Source organism: Zea mays, chromosome 5 (assembly GCF_902167145.1).
Source record: "Zea mays cultivar B73 chromosome 5, Zm-B73-REFERENCE-NAM-5.0, whole genome shotgun sequence".
Classification (NCBI taxonomy): Eukaryota; Viridiplantae; Streptophyta; class Magnoliopsida; order Poales; family Poaceae; genus Zea; species Zea mays.
This window is the reverse complement of record NC_050100.1, coordinates 175,296,872-175,311,740: the sequence shown is the minus strand read 5'-3', so window position 1 is coordinate 175,311,740 and position 14,869 is coordinate 175,296,872. Positions and strand designations below refer to the sequence as shown.

Sequence of the window (14,869 nt, the reverse complement as noted above, 5' to 3'; positions counted from 1 at the left end):
CAGTAAGTACATCATGTTCTACAATGTTAACTATTTTGGTTTATTAGCCCTTGAATGTTTACATTTGGACTGTTGATGCATAGCTATGCATTACATAATTGTTTAGGCACCGATTTTGAGTAAGAACTGCTTATATTTTGGTTGTACATTTTGTCATTGCTTCCTCACTTCTGATATACTACTTTCATTACCTTGTCGTTTGCATAGCCATTCAGTATTAACTCCATATTCCCCCCTCTTGGCAGTTTCAGTGGTTGCCTTTTGTCATTCCTAAGATTTTATCATTGTTGTTCATGATGTCAACTGCCTTGTCGCAATCACCATGATTTTTTATGCCAGCTAGATTACTATGACCAATGTAGTGCTCTAAAATTTGTGTGGAAAGTGATGCCATCATATAGTCTCGTGCCAAGGTAATTTCTTTCTGTTGGGTCTTTCTAAAAATTCAGTTGTGTAAATTTTTGTGTTAATTATTAGTATCAAGAAGTTTAATGCACTTCAGTTAAAAGAGGAATTGACAAAAACATGCTGCTCTAGCATCAGAATACTCCAAGAGTTTTTTGTTCTTTTTGCCTGGATATATACCGAGGGCAATGCATTCAAAACTCCTATAGATGACGAATCTCATCTCTCCCTCTTTTCCCGGACATGGATCCCCAGGTCCGTCTCCGCGCTTTACTCATTTGTTTTTTACAAGTTCAGATCCACTTGCGTACTCACACAGTGGACATCTGTTATACACATGTGTAAACCAGCATAAGAATCTTTACTACTTATTAAGGCTCTAAGGGTAGCCTGCCTCAGCTCCGTTCTGCCATTCTGCGATCTCAATCGTCCAATGTCCCGTGAAGCCCTCCTCCGTCCGATGCACCCGATCTCTCCCCCGACGCCCACCCGCCCACGATCCCCCATCTCCCACCAGTCGTCACCTCCGGCCTGCCCTACTTGCTCGTCCCCCGACCGCCTCACCTCACCTCCATCGCTGCCTTCGAGAACGAGGCGATCACCTTCACACTCTATGCTTCCGGCACCAAGATCTGAGGAAGACCAGAGGCATAGGGCTGTGAATCTCGCCCTCGTCGCGCCGCAATGGAGCTGTTGACCAAGGCGCCCATGGTGGACTGCTCCGGGAAGATGCAGAAGCAGCGGCAACGAGAGTCCGTGCTGGACTCCCTCGTCGTGGGCGCGGGTGGATCCCCTACAGCCATGTCCCCGATTTCGCCCGCCGCCAACACCGCCCCAGCCTCGATTCCACCATCGCCAACCGTCTGATCCACCCCCCATCGCCAATGAACCGCTCGTCGCCTCCCCCGCCGCGGAGTTCAGGCGGGAGCAGGTTGTATCCCCCTCGGCCGGGCATGCTGCTCGATCGATCTGGGAGGGGCTTTTTAGCACACCAAACCATCTCAGTTGCTTGAAGCAAATGATGGGTGCAGTCCTGCATGATCCAATGATGGATTGACTTGTTAACGATCTTTGAGGAATTCTCTCTGCTGGTTGACGTGGCGTCAGACTATCAGAGATCGATCTGTCCTTCTTCCTTTCAAGGTAGGACCTCATTGAAATACTAGAACCTTAACACTTCACTTTCTCAGGGGATTGAGATGCTGTCATTGGGATCATTTAAAACCGGCGCCATTCTCTCGGTAAGTGTTTTCTCAATGATTGCTTGATTTGGTCTGAACACTATATACTTCTATTTTCTGCTATAACTTCTGAGAACACATCATCACTATTTCAATCACAAACCTGTCCTTATTTTATTATCTCTGTACTAAGAAGTTGAAGCATGTAGTTGCCAGTGAGAAAATTCAAGGTGTCATCCCTGGAACAAATAACTCAGCTCCACAAAAATATAATTCACAGAACATACAACATGAGAACATGATAGTATCCTAGAATATAAACACTGCTGGTGACTGCATTAGAGATTGCAAAAACAGCTCCAACACCTTTTCTTCAAGGGAAGAAAATACAATCGCTGAAACCAGATGTCCAACGGATAACTGGAACTCCTGTCAGTTTGCACTGAGCAATGGTTCGTCCATTCTCAATAACCACAGTGCTCCACAGGATAGCCTCACTTATGGAGATAATGATCTAAACTACATTGATTGGCCTGGCATTGACAATTTTGAGGATGTTGATACATTATTCAGGTATTCAGAACTTATAGCTTACTGTCTGAAATCTTGATTTGTTTAAAGAGATGATTAACTCTATTTCTTTTTTCCTTTTATTGGAAAAAGGAGATCTGATTTCACATATGATCAGCAGCAGCTGGAGAATACAGATGGGTTATCTTGGCTTCCTTCTTCAAATGTTGTTTATTCTTCTAATGTTGCTTTGCAGCAAGGGTTTGACTCGTCTTATTCCAATTATGATATTCTGGATGATCTCTCAGCATTCCAATGTGCAGAAGATAAATCACTACCCTCAGTTGGTCCTTCATCGGATTTATGTGATAATCAACTCAATGATACCTATCTGTTCAGTGAGCAGAAGAATGTGAATGCATATGGTGAACAGGCAAGCTAATTGTTCCATTTTTTCCTTCTGTTTTAGTTGACTCAGTATTTATCTTCTACGTTCTTTAATTCTTGTATCTCTTTTGTCCACAATAGATATACCAAGAGGATGGGATGGAGTTGTTGCCCACTGACCAGATATGCAGTGGACATGAAAACATTGATATGGTAATTTCCTAGGGCTATATGATCGTTGAAACGACACCGAACCATTGTATTTGATTCCTCAGGGACTTTCTATTAGTTTGGGTTTGGTTTTATGGCCTAAGCCCCTTAAATGGAATATAGTTGATTTCAGGGTTCTATTACAGCTGACTGTAATGTTTAAACAGAGACGAAAATGTAGTTAAGTACAATCATGCTACTGTTTTCTATTCCTGTTACTCCCTCTCTAAGTCGTTTAGCTTTTCTAGATGCTGCCATGCACTTAGATATATGTCATGCCTAGATACATAGTAAAAAAACATTATCTAGAAAATCCAAAATGACATAGTTTGGAATGGAGTAAATTTTCATATTTTTGTGCTCTAAGGCCTTTGTACAACTTTCTCTTGTGTTGTGTTGTATTGGGTTTATCACTGGAATGTTTGTTTCTGAGGATGATTAGTGCATAAGAGGTAGTGCCATAAGGATGGTAGATCACTATGCAATTGAATCTTATGTTCAATACCCATGCGTTGCAACGGCACAATCATATTTAATGGTATTGACGGTTGAGCGGCACGTGAGAGCCGAGTAGCAAAACATAATCAGTCTCCTGTTCATGAGAACGATATTCTGAGCCAAAATCATGATTTTAACAATTTGGAGCTACATCTAGGATGTCAATATCAAACCAAATTATATCACCAAATAATCAGGTTGCATCCCCCTCGGCCGGGCGTGCTGCTCGATCGATCTGGGAGGGGCTTTTTAGCACACCAAACTAGCTCGGTTGCTTGCAGCAAATGATGGGTGCAGTCCTGCATGATCCAATGATGGATTGACTTGTTAACGATCTTTGAGGAATTCTCTCTGCTGGTTGATGTGGCGTCAGACTTTCAGAGATCGATCTGTCCTTCTTCCTTTCAAGGTAGGACCTCGTTGAAATACTAGAATCTTAACACTTCACTTTCTCATGGGATTGAGATGCTGTCATTGGGATCATTTAAAACTGGAGCCATTCTCTCGGTAAGTGTTTTCTCAATGATTGCTTGATTTGGTCTGAACATTATATACTTCTAATTTATGCTATAACTTCTGAGAACACATCATCACTATTTCAATCACAAACATGTCCTTATTTTATTATCTCTGTACTATCATAATCACCACTGAAACATTATAATATTATATCTATGGTTTATTACGGATCATCTGGTCTTAATATATCTTTACTTCATTTGTCTATGAAAGGAGCTATCTCTTATGCACTATAGGAAGTTAAAAGTATTGCTTGTTGTTTGTATGTGGATTTAAATGTGTACAATTTCATATTCTTGTCAGATTGTATTGGGCAACAAGTATTGCTTAATGTGGGGTTTTTTAGCATGCACTTTGTCATATACTTCCTTGGCGAGCTTTGAATTGTGATCATATTATATCATGAATATTATAATATGGAACCTGTGTCTCATGCATAATTGATTAATACTCCCTTCGTCCCAAAATAGTAGTCGTTTAGCTCTAGATTTTTATGTCCATATTCATATGGATAATTATGAACCTAGACATATATATAGAACACATACATTAATTATTGTATGAATCATGTAAAAAGGTAAAACAAATTTTAATTTGGGACGGATGGAGTAGTTCTGAAGTAATTGGGGTTGGGTCCTTGCACTTTGACTGCTGTATTGACTATTTCTGAAAATAATGTTACAACCATTTTATCAGTTATGGCTGAGTTGATTTCTTCTACTTGTTTCAACATTGTGCTAGTGAATCATTCTCTGTTCATTATTACATGCAATTGTCCTTTTCCATTTCCTGGGTGGACTTCTTGTGTATGACATTTTTTGGGTGTTCTTTACTCCAGTTATGGTCAGTGTGGCTAAATCTTTTGATGCTCCTATAAAGGTCAGCACTCTTTCATATTGAATCTTTTTTGTTAATACCATTGTCAATTACTCAGTTAGTTGGTTCCATTTTTCTCATCTTGATGCTTCAGCTGATCTGGCTTTGTTTGGTTATGTACAGCTTCTGTTTTCTACTGCGGATGATGCACGGCCATTCTCCATGCTTGGCCTTGGTGACATTGTAATACCTGGTTAGTAATAAAAATTTCTTTCCTTGTGCTATGTTACATTCTGCTTTGCAGTGATGTAGATTTTGCCCCCTTATTGAATGGTAATATCAGCCCCTATAGGATTGTCAAGTGCCAACTTTGTTCTGCATGATTAGATTATCTGTACCAAGCTGCTATATATTGCAACATTATTAGAATGTCTATAAGGAGCATTTGCTGATATGCCGTATCAGTGGACCTCTTGCCTTTGCCATTCCAGAAACCATTAGCCATGTCCATCACCTGTCCTGTGTCAGTTCAGGCTTCATTGGTAGTAATAGACTAACAGTGAAGTCGATCCACCCTTCACTGCATTTCGACGACACTCCTCCCCATCTCCACACGTTCCGTGTCCGTTGCTTGCTCCACTGTACATCGAGGGAGAAAGAGAAACGCAGGGGCCTGGCTGCTGGTTTATCTCCTTGGATTCTCAAAAGGGACCTCCCCCCCATTTGCGATCGCTTTTTGCCACCCTCCAGTCTGGCTTTTAGTGTAAAGGTGAAAGGCCCTAACCCTGACACTGTTTATTGTCAATCTGCCAAACGACTCCACTGCAGCAGCAGTTTACTTCCCTGTCCGTATGTCTGTCTGTCTGTCTATCTCTCTATCTATCTCTTAACCTGCCCTGGTCAGCCTGGAAACCAGATATCTGTAGAAAGCTACACATTGTTGTTCCTGATCTTGTTCACAAGGAAATCAATGGGAGAGAGTAGCATGCGGTAGAGCGCGGCCAGGATAACTTATTAAGGCTCATCAGAACAAGATAACTTATTAGATGACTTGGTCTTGATATTTCATTATGTATTCCATTAAATAGACTTTCTCCAGCTCATAGGACTCTTGACCATGGGCAACTCTATTTATCCAGATCATACGACTTTTCACCTTGGGTAACTGATGGTTGTTCATGCCTGCTGTTCGCTGCTAATTGCCGCCACACTCCGTCTCTCTGCGTTAACCACGATGTTGTTCACTAAAGAAAGAAGGATAACTAATGAAACATACAAATGGTATGCCACTGGCACTAATAGTTTCATATATGCCTATGCATTTTTTACAGACTTTGTGTGAGAATATTATTCTCACTTTCTTTGCTTTTCTGTTTTTACTCATATATATGCAAACTGGAGTGGAATCTTTGATGCACACCTCTTTCGCCTCAGATTTAAAAATCCCTATTTCTGCAGCATGGGGTGCGAGAGCGGGGAAGGGAGCGACGGTGGTGCATGGTGAATAAGCAGGTGAGAGCTAAGAGACGATAGAGATGAGCAAACTATGGCCATTGTTCCTTTGGAACGACATGCATGTCTCATTACACTTATTTTTCTATTCTTTTTCAGGTATCTTCCTCTAGAATGCTTTGACCTCAGCAAAACATAATTTATTTCATCTAAGGTAATTATATCAAGCAATTGTTCTACCTATTAATGGGCTAACTGATGAAAATATATATGGCTAGAGTGTTGGTCAGACATCGGTGCTGGACCAACACAAAGGTGATAATCCTTTTTAATATAGATTTGTGTATGCGTGTTTTGGATCCGGATCCTGGAATGAGAAGATGAGCCGGTCCGCGTGGGCCGTGTCGCCGAACTTGGTGACGCGGCGGACGAAGAGCACCAGGAGGCCCGAGAGGAGGTGACTATCATCGAATAGGCCATAGTTCCGCTAGAGCTACCGCTTAAACAAATTTCTGTGAAATTTTTATACTCCCTGATCCACGGCATGCATTTCAAAGAAATTCACAATTCTGGTGAAATCCCTACGTTTCAAAGACTGCTGAAACTAAAATCAGGAGTGTGCCAACTGCACGTGTCATGTGAATTTCTCAATGTTTCAGTCAATGATATGCTTATTGGTTGGGTTCGTATCATTTTCAGAAAATGACTGACATATTTACTTTGCAATCATAGATTTTGTGATGCTCCTTTTTGGACGCTTTGCGCTCGTGTAGCTGCTAAGGCACAAGAAAAGAGGTTGGAGCTGTTGTACATTCAGTGGAATCCTAAAAATTGGAAACCTCATTTTTTAACTTAAGTTGTTTCCCATGTTGATGTAGTAATTCTACTCTCTTGTTTCGGATCTGAATATTTGTTTTTTTAGATTTGTCTGGTTGTTTTCTCATTGTAATGTATATCCGTTGTTTTTACATGTTTCTTGGGCAGCAAACGAAGAGGAATTTCGAATTGGCAGGTGTTGCCTCCACCTGGTAACGGTGGGCTGAAATACTATGGTTGTGAGCAGTAAATTCGACCAAATCATCTTCTCCTTAGAAGCCATCTGCGCCTCGACCGGACAGTGACATAGGTGATCCACAGGTATGTGTCGGTGTCATTATACTAGAGATGACAATGAAATGTCAATTTCGATGTGATTAGGGAGTGTAGAGAATGAAACATGAATGTCTCATTCTATCTGTGAATCACCCTGCACTTTGAATCACTTATGTCATTATTAGCAATCACATAATATTTTTCTTTTGTTTTAGATTTAATTGGTATAATTATATACTAATTCATGGTATTAATTGTCTTCCAATTTCAATAGCATATTGTCGCTGTTCTATATATCAGGGTGACTATTCCGTGGTTTCTTTATCCGGGAAGGTATGATTTTAGCGTGCATGCTTATTCTTCAGGTGTTCTTTACTAGGATGTCATGTTATTTGTATCTCATAATTGTGTTGTTACTAATACAGGATACTCGTTCGACTATGTGTTTGACTGGACCATTCTAATGTATCCTCAAATAGGCGCCAACCCGTGAACCAGGGTATGTGAGGGCCTTTTGTATCTGTTTGATGTACGTTTCTATAGTTTGTTGGACTTACTCCATCTATTGACCATTGTTTATGCAGGTGATCTTATTGTATTGGGAGCTGATCTTATTGTAATGGCAATAAGTGTAGTTGATGGATGGACTAATGCTGACACTAAACTTATGGAGCATGTTTTGGTAAATAGGGTACATTTTGTTTTGCTTTCCTATTAGTTTTTGCATATTTAAGAATGGATTTTTTAACTGACCTCCACATATAAGACAAATTTATATCATTTTAACTGTAAGAGCATATTTAAGAATGTTTCATGTTTACCATCTCACATGTTTCAGCTTGTGGTGTTAAAGAGGGCTAGGATGGAGCGTATGAAGGCATTGGAGAAGATGATGAATTCCAAATCAACATCTTCCATTGCGAATCTGGTGGCTTTGATCATTTATGTCATCTTTTGCTTCTTCGTACTTTGGCAAGGTATAACAACTGGTAACCCATAAGTTATGTTAACATGCATTATGTTCTATGAACAATCGGGTTTTTGTTCACCAGCACTGGTTGTGCATAGTAGTAAATCATCTTTGTTGCTCCTACTACACCCGTTTTGAGCTAGAAATTTCGTACTTAATCACCATTACAATATGACAGGTGTTCACTACAGTTATACTTGCATTCACTTTGCAACCAATACCTTGTCAGTTATTTTTAAAATGGTCTTACTAATTCCTTCAATGTACTACTGATCTACTGCATCCCTGTTAACCAATACAATCAGTCTTTACTAATTTGACTTTGCCTAGAAACAACATATGAGTAGGATATGCACAAAAGCACTTATTGAGTTGAGTGGTAATATATACTACCAACTCCAAGGGAATTTGATTTTATTACTCAATGTTTATGCCTTTCATTTACTACCTTCATTCTTTTTAAAAAAAAGTGCTTAGTGCATCAACATTGTTTTCTGTAAATGTCTTTGACTGTTGCCTTTTATTGCTATATGCCAGGCCGTTTTGTTGCGCTGTTGTGCACGCGGTTGTAGGAAGGGCGTATTGTGGCGGCTACGAGGGACCGATGTTCCTATGTGGCGGTGACAACGACACCGTGGAGCCAAGGCAATGTCAGCAAGCTGATTTTTCAGATTGGAATCTATGGTTCTTTTTAAAGATCGAATATGTTCTAGCATCTTAAAAAGATTTGTCAGAATGTAAACATTTCTTCTGAGGTCATTTAGGTCTCAAACAAAATTTCTTGGACTTATTTCGTTGGAGGGAATTGGAAATCTCGAGATCTAAATGTGTATAGAACATATATATTTTTATGGGTATCAAATATGATTGTGTGCAAAGCACAGACATTTTACGATAACAATGAAACACACATTTGTACATAATTCATCATGGTATTATATGTTGCCGTTGCAACGCACGGACACTTACCTTATATATATATATATATAGAGAGAGAGTCGAATCCATTTTCTCTATACCACCAAACCACAGGGTATATATGCGCGATTATTATATTAAATTAAGCTAGCTAAGCTAATCTCCGATCGATCCTGTACACGAGGAGCCTAGAACTAACACAATTGCACGCATGTTTTACGTGGCCGCCTCACCTTTTTTTAGGTTCGGTGTATATAGAAAACTATCTCTAGAATTATTTTTATTTACTGCACTATAGCTTTGGAATGGCTTATACAAATCAATTTACAAGAATCATTTGACTTAGCTATTTTAAAGACGTTGATGCAATAATAATCGTCTCTACAAATCATATTTTTAAAAGGATAGATTCTTATTCCAATCGTAGCTGAAAAAAATAGGTGGGTTTCTACTCATGCTTGGCTTAGTTAATCGTTTTTTAAAATAATTGCCAAGCAAACAACTTCATGACTTATTCAACCCAACAAGATCTAACGTTTTGTAATTGATGCCTTTTTTTTGTTTAGAGTCATTTAGGGGGTCTAAACATATGTTTTAAGTTCTTTGAATTTGAAATTAGTTTTTTTTTGAAGAACCTTAGATGAAAACTGACCCTATAAAAAATCAGTAATTTAATGAGATCTAAAAATTCATAGTTTATTTTTTAGATAAATCATTTAGGAAATTATGTATCAGGTGTAAACCGTGCAAGTAGTCATGGAAATTTTTCGAAACAACCTTCTTATTGTGCATCATCTTCCAAAAACGACTCTTCCACTTCTAACATGTTACTTTGCATGGTTTACACCAAGTACTTGGTCCGGGATGACAAATAACATTCAATATAACATCTATCAAAGTTAATAAAAAAGGATATCGTCCTATACTTGATCATAGGTTTGAATTGCTTAAGTGAAACCATATATTTTAACTTTGTAACCGTCGGTTTTAAAATCGTCACTGTAAATATTTTTTTTATTTTTAAACCATCCGTTGAAAATTGATTTTCACAATTTGGCAAAAAAAAATTTCTTTTGCGTTGCAGGCTTGAGCGTAGCTTGACAGCTGCAGGGAGCTAAGAATCGTAGTGACATGACACCAGGGGCGAGTAATTAATACCGATAGCGTGATCATGCGTGATCCCAGTGACAAGGACGCACACCATGTACGTGACGCGCCGCCATGATCTGTACGAGTAGGGAACACGCTAAATTAACACCGGTATGGGTCAGTACGTTTGCCCACGACAGTCCCGGTGGTACGTCCAGCCGGCGATCATCACTGCAATACAACGTATCCTGTGATCCCATTTTGGAGAGAAAACCGACTAGTTTAGGAACTCTATTTTTTTTTGACTAGTTTAGGAACCCCATTTTCACAAGAGATTTCTATTTTTATAAAAAAATAACTAATTTCTCTTGAGAAATTGGAAATCACTTAGAAAAATGAGATTCCCAATATAATCCTTAATGCAATAAAAAATAACAAAAATACGAATGGATAGATGATGAAAAATCCTATGTTGATGTAACATAAATCTATGCAAAAAGGTAAACAAAAAAAAAGTGAAATCGCCCCTCGAATAGTTGCGGCACCGGCCTCAATCTACCGATGTGCCCTTGCCTAAACGGGTTGTGTCTAATAAATGGACCCCACCCATTTTCCATCAATAATAACCAAGACATAAATAAAACGGCAACTGAAAATAAATGTACGGCAATCTTGTTAAGGGCATGTACAACTAGAGAAGCCAAACGGGCCGCCCGGCCCGGCCCAGCCCGGCCCGGTGAAGCCCGGCCAAAAACCGGGCCGGGCCTGCTGAGCCAGCGGGCTTAATTTTCTGTCAAAGCTCGGCCCGCAGGGGGCCTAAACGGGCCGGGCCGACCCGTTTAGCACGAAAAAAACGGGCCGAAAAGCGGGCTAAACGGGCCGGTAAGCACGTTTTAGTGTAAAAAAACGGGCTTAACAGGCTTAGAGGTAAACGGGCCGTGCCGGGCTAGCCCGCCGTGCCTAGTTTCCTGTCCAAGCCCGCCCGCTTATTCTACCGTACCGGGCTCGGACCGGGCCCAAAAAGCGGGCTTCGTGCCGGGCTCACGGGCCTCGTGCTTTTTGGCCATCTATATGTACAACCTAGACACTGTTGCACGGTACTCCAAGTATAAGACACAACTAAAACACAAGATAATACAGTGGTCATGTCTAAAACATGTGTCTTACCATATTCATTGTACCAATCGGAGCATTCAATAAATTAAAGTGACCAATCAGATAGTCTCCTGTCTCGAATATAGAGCTAAGACACTGTGTCTTCGTCAACATACATGTCTTCAGACTTTTTACATTCAACACCCTAGACACACTCTAAGACACAACTTAAGACACCCACTGTACATGCCCTAATGGCTGGTGTTCTCTTTATACTAAACTATACTTAATTTAGTACTTTGAATTTATCTTACGTCCAACTTTTGTAACTTTGACCAGGGTGCACTACATAAATATATTCTCAGAGTATATCTAATGAAATCAGGTCAAGGTTGTAGATGCATTTGTGCTTTTCATTAAATTCATTTAAAACTAAAGAATGTTGACCGACAAAGTTGAAGCATGCATATGTATACATCCGAAGATTGTCCGAAAAAGTTCTAAAAAAAAGGTTGGCGAGAACGTGACATATATAATAGTATGCGGCGCTAGCTTTTTTTTCTTCTTTGCATGCATCACGTACGTAGTCCGTTTTAGACAGCAGGTGAAGCAAAAGGCAGCCTCCACTACAACTGCACAATCGATATATCTGTTCAAATCAAAGCGTACACAACCGAAAGGGCGTGTGTACGCCACATGCATGCATGTATATATGCAAATGGAGAAAGGAGAAAGCTTTTTGTGGATTTTTTTAGGTTCGTAAAGTGAAGCGCGGGAGTAATAAGTTAATTATCAGTAGACGATGCACACTTATATATACGTGCATTTATATTACGGGATTGTTAATGTAGCAGTTAAGATATGCACGCACCTGCAGGTGATGCGTGGTAGAAGAAGAGTAGCTAGCTACCTACGTTGGGGTGCACATCCTGGCTTGCTCGTCGTGACTCCTGACAACCACAGAATACTGCTGATTTGGTGGGTGCATGCTTTGTGCATGTCGCAGCACCCATTAAGCTGTCGGTTAACGCAAAGCTAGATCTATCTATATGCACTGCACACACACACCTCTTGTCACAGAAATTCGATCGTTTCCTCCTTGTCGCTTCCGGCGCCTGCATTTGTATTGCGTGATGTAACTAGTAGTGCTTTCTTTAAGGAAAACACATGGCACTTGTTTTTGCGTATAGTATATATATAACCAGGCAGGCACAACAGATTTACGTAACTATAGCAGTACTACTACAAAATCACTTTTTTCTGATGCTTCAGATTATTTGCGCCGATGGCTCGTAATAAATAAGTACTAGTGACTCTTTCCATCTCTACATAAAGTTGGTTTATTCAATATTCATACACAAAAAAGTACATACTTACTACGTACATCAAGGACTTCGTACGTCCCGCGCTCCCGCATGTAATTTACTACTTCATACGAGTACGATAAAGAATAAGTTTCTAAAAATTTGCTGCTGTCTCCATCCATTATTGAAGAAAATATATTAAAGCATTTGACAAAGAAATATATACTCTCTCATCTAGTTACATCTTCTTTTTTGTGAATCGATCACTGGTTCTAGAGTTTTTTTTTTTCCAGTTTCAAAACTTAAACATGGGTACGCTGGATATATGTTCCACCACTATACGGCTTATTAGTGCGCTAGTTACAACGAACTTATGCTAGGTTAACAGTTAAGCTCCATCGATTTTTTGCAGCACCTGTATTTGAGATACTAAATAAATACTTATAAAGGACTTGTTTTTTCCCAAAAGTATAGTAGTAGCATGCACGTTCACAAAAACGTAGGTGTTGGTGTACGTTGCTACTTGGAAGCAAAATACTACTAGGAGCACACATTTAATACATCTTGTCTGTAGTTTTTCTTACACACGTACGTGCACATATGCCAAGTAATTAATCAGTATTTCTTCGAGAAGGTGCATAAAAAATGAGGCAAAACTTGCATATTAGACAAAGTTTAACCGGCACGTTTCCATCGCGACAGATAAAAAAAACATAGAGTATATATAATATATGTCATGCTTGTACACGCTTTCATCTTTTCGTCGTCATCAGCTTTTCACGATTACAGGCTTGGACTTTTGATGTCAGCGGTAGTGGTCACCCAGCTGAATTCAACCACAAGCTTAAAGTTCCCAGCGAAGTTACTTTGAACGTAAACCCAATACTTAATGATGAATGCTCACTAAAGCACACCGCCAACAACAACAGCACCACTCGCTGCCGGAGCGTGCCCTGTCGCTAATTATTGGCAACGCTAAATACTAGTACTTACACGTTGTAGACCGTACGCATCAAATGGAATCATATAAGTATACTGTACTGCACTAGCTAGCTATTGCTAGTAGTTTGAGTAATTTACAGTGAATTATGTGTCACCGCACAAATCCAAACGGCGGCATCAGCTCATGCCGCCGGCGACTAGGAATTCGCGGCGAAACAGGCGGCGGCGCGTTTCCAGGAGCGGTAGAGGCTGAGCATGGACAGCCACTCGGCGAGGGCGTCGCCCAGGCTGCTGGCGGGCGACCGGCGCCGGCGGGTCCGGGTCCGGCGCACGCGCACGCTCCAGCCGGCCGGGTGCGCCGCGGCGGCGTACTCGGCCGGGACGACGGAGGCGTAGGGGTCAGAGCCGCCGGCGCAGGAGCGGGCGAGCAGCGACGGCGGGAGCGGGAGCGCCTTGCCGCCGCTGCCGCCCTTGGAGGAGGAGGAGCGGGTCCGGGCGGGCGTCTTGGGGATGCCCGGGCGGTGCTCCCACGAGAAGGGCACGGAGGAGGCGCGCAGCGGGGAGGGGAGGAACCGGTGGAACGGCGACGGCGACGACGGGAAGAAGGGGAACGGGGAGGCCGGCGCCAGGGACGGCGACGGCGAGTGGTGCTGGTTTTGGTTGGGATTCCCCTGGACGAGGCGGCGCCGGCGGCGCGGAGTGGCTACGGCGGAGGGAGGCGTGGCCGGAGACGGCGCGGGGCGCGACGGTGAGGCCGGCATCGGGGGCCTCTGGTGACTGCTGGTAGTGCCTGGCGTGGTTGGGGTGCGCTGGGCGGGCTTTTATGCTGCGCGCCTGGAGCGGTAGGGAGGGGGAGCCGCGGACTCGTCGAGGGAAGGGATAGTTTAGGTCTTTAGGACCCCGCGTCGGCCACGTGGGCGCTGACGTGCGTGCCCCACCCGCTCCCCAGCTTGGATGCTTATGTTTTGGTAGCTGCAGTCCAGATGAACTCGACGAGTGGTTTTTAATCTGCACCAACGTGCTAGGTAACTGAGCACTGCGTGGCGAATGGCATGGATCATGGAACTCCTGGTCTACCATCTTTTCTGGTTGTGTGCCAGCCCCCCTTGGTCTTGAAACCGACGGCCACCAGGCACCAGATCAGGCAGCGGAGACAGAAAAAAAAAAGAAGAAGAAGAATAAAGCCGATTTGTAACTCTGCTTTGGTACGTCAACGTTTACATAAACCATGTCGTTCCTCTTTATCCTCTTGGTTTGATGATTCAAGAAATCTCTACCTCATCGTTTTGATCATCGGCCCATGCATGGACTTGCGGTAAATTGTTACATATTATTCCTGGCATGCAATGGATAGATGATTGGATGCGTATGTATGCTAATGTCCATGAACCACGCCACTATCTTTTTACTCCCGAGGTCCCAAATTAAAATTTCTTTTACCTTTTTATTTGATTCATATAATAGTAGGTCTGACGATTCTT

At 41.7% G+C, this 14,869-nt stretch overlaps 1 protein-coding gene, 1 long non-coding RNA gene and 1 pseudogene across 3 annotated transcripts; 2 read left to right on the top strand and 1 right to left on the bottom strand.

The window, feature by feature from the left end:
* Positions 1–1,089: 1,089 nt before the first annotated feature.
* Positions 1,090–2,835, top strand: LOC103628690 (uncharacterized; annotated as a pseudogene).
* A 4,548-nt stretch (positions 2,836–7,383) lies between these two features.
* LOC109939571 (uncharacterized) lies at positions 7,384–8,776 on the top strand. 2 transcript variants are annotated; one of them, XR_002262051.1, is made up of 5 exons: positions 7,384–7,403; positions 7,496–7,569; positions 7,655–7,752; positions 7,909–8,047; positions 8,578–8,776. It is a non-coding gene; the product is annotated as an uncharacterized lncRNA (long non-coding RNA). The 2 variants fall into 2 exon arrangements; XR_002262052.1 differs by having other exon boundaries at positions 7,655–7,761.
* A 4,371-nt stretch (positions 8,777–13,147) lies between these two features.
* On the bottom strand, positions 13,148–14,233 carry LOC103627276 (vegetative cell wall protein gp1). Its single transcript, XM_008647565.3, has one exon. It carries the CDS (start codon positions 14,147–14,149, stop codon positions 13,586–13,588), a length of 564 nt encoding a protein of 187 aa, XP_008645787.1. The 5' UTR covers positions 14,150–14,233; the 3' UTR covers positions 13,148–13,585.
* Positions 14,234–14,869: the final 636 nt, after the last annotated feature.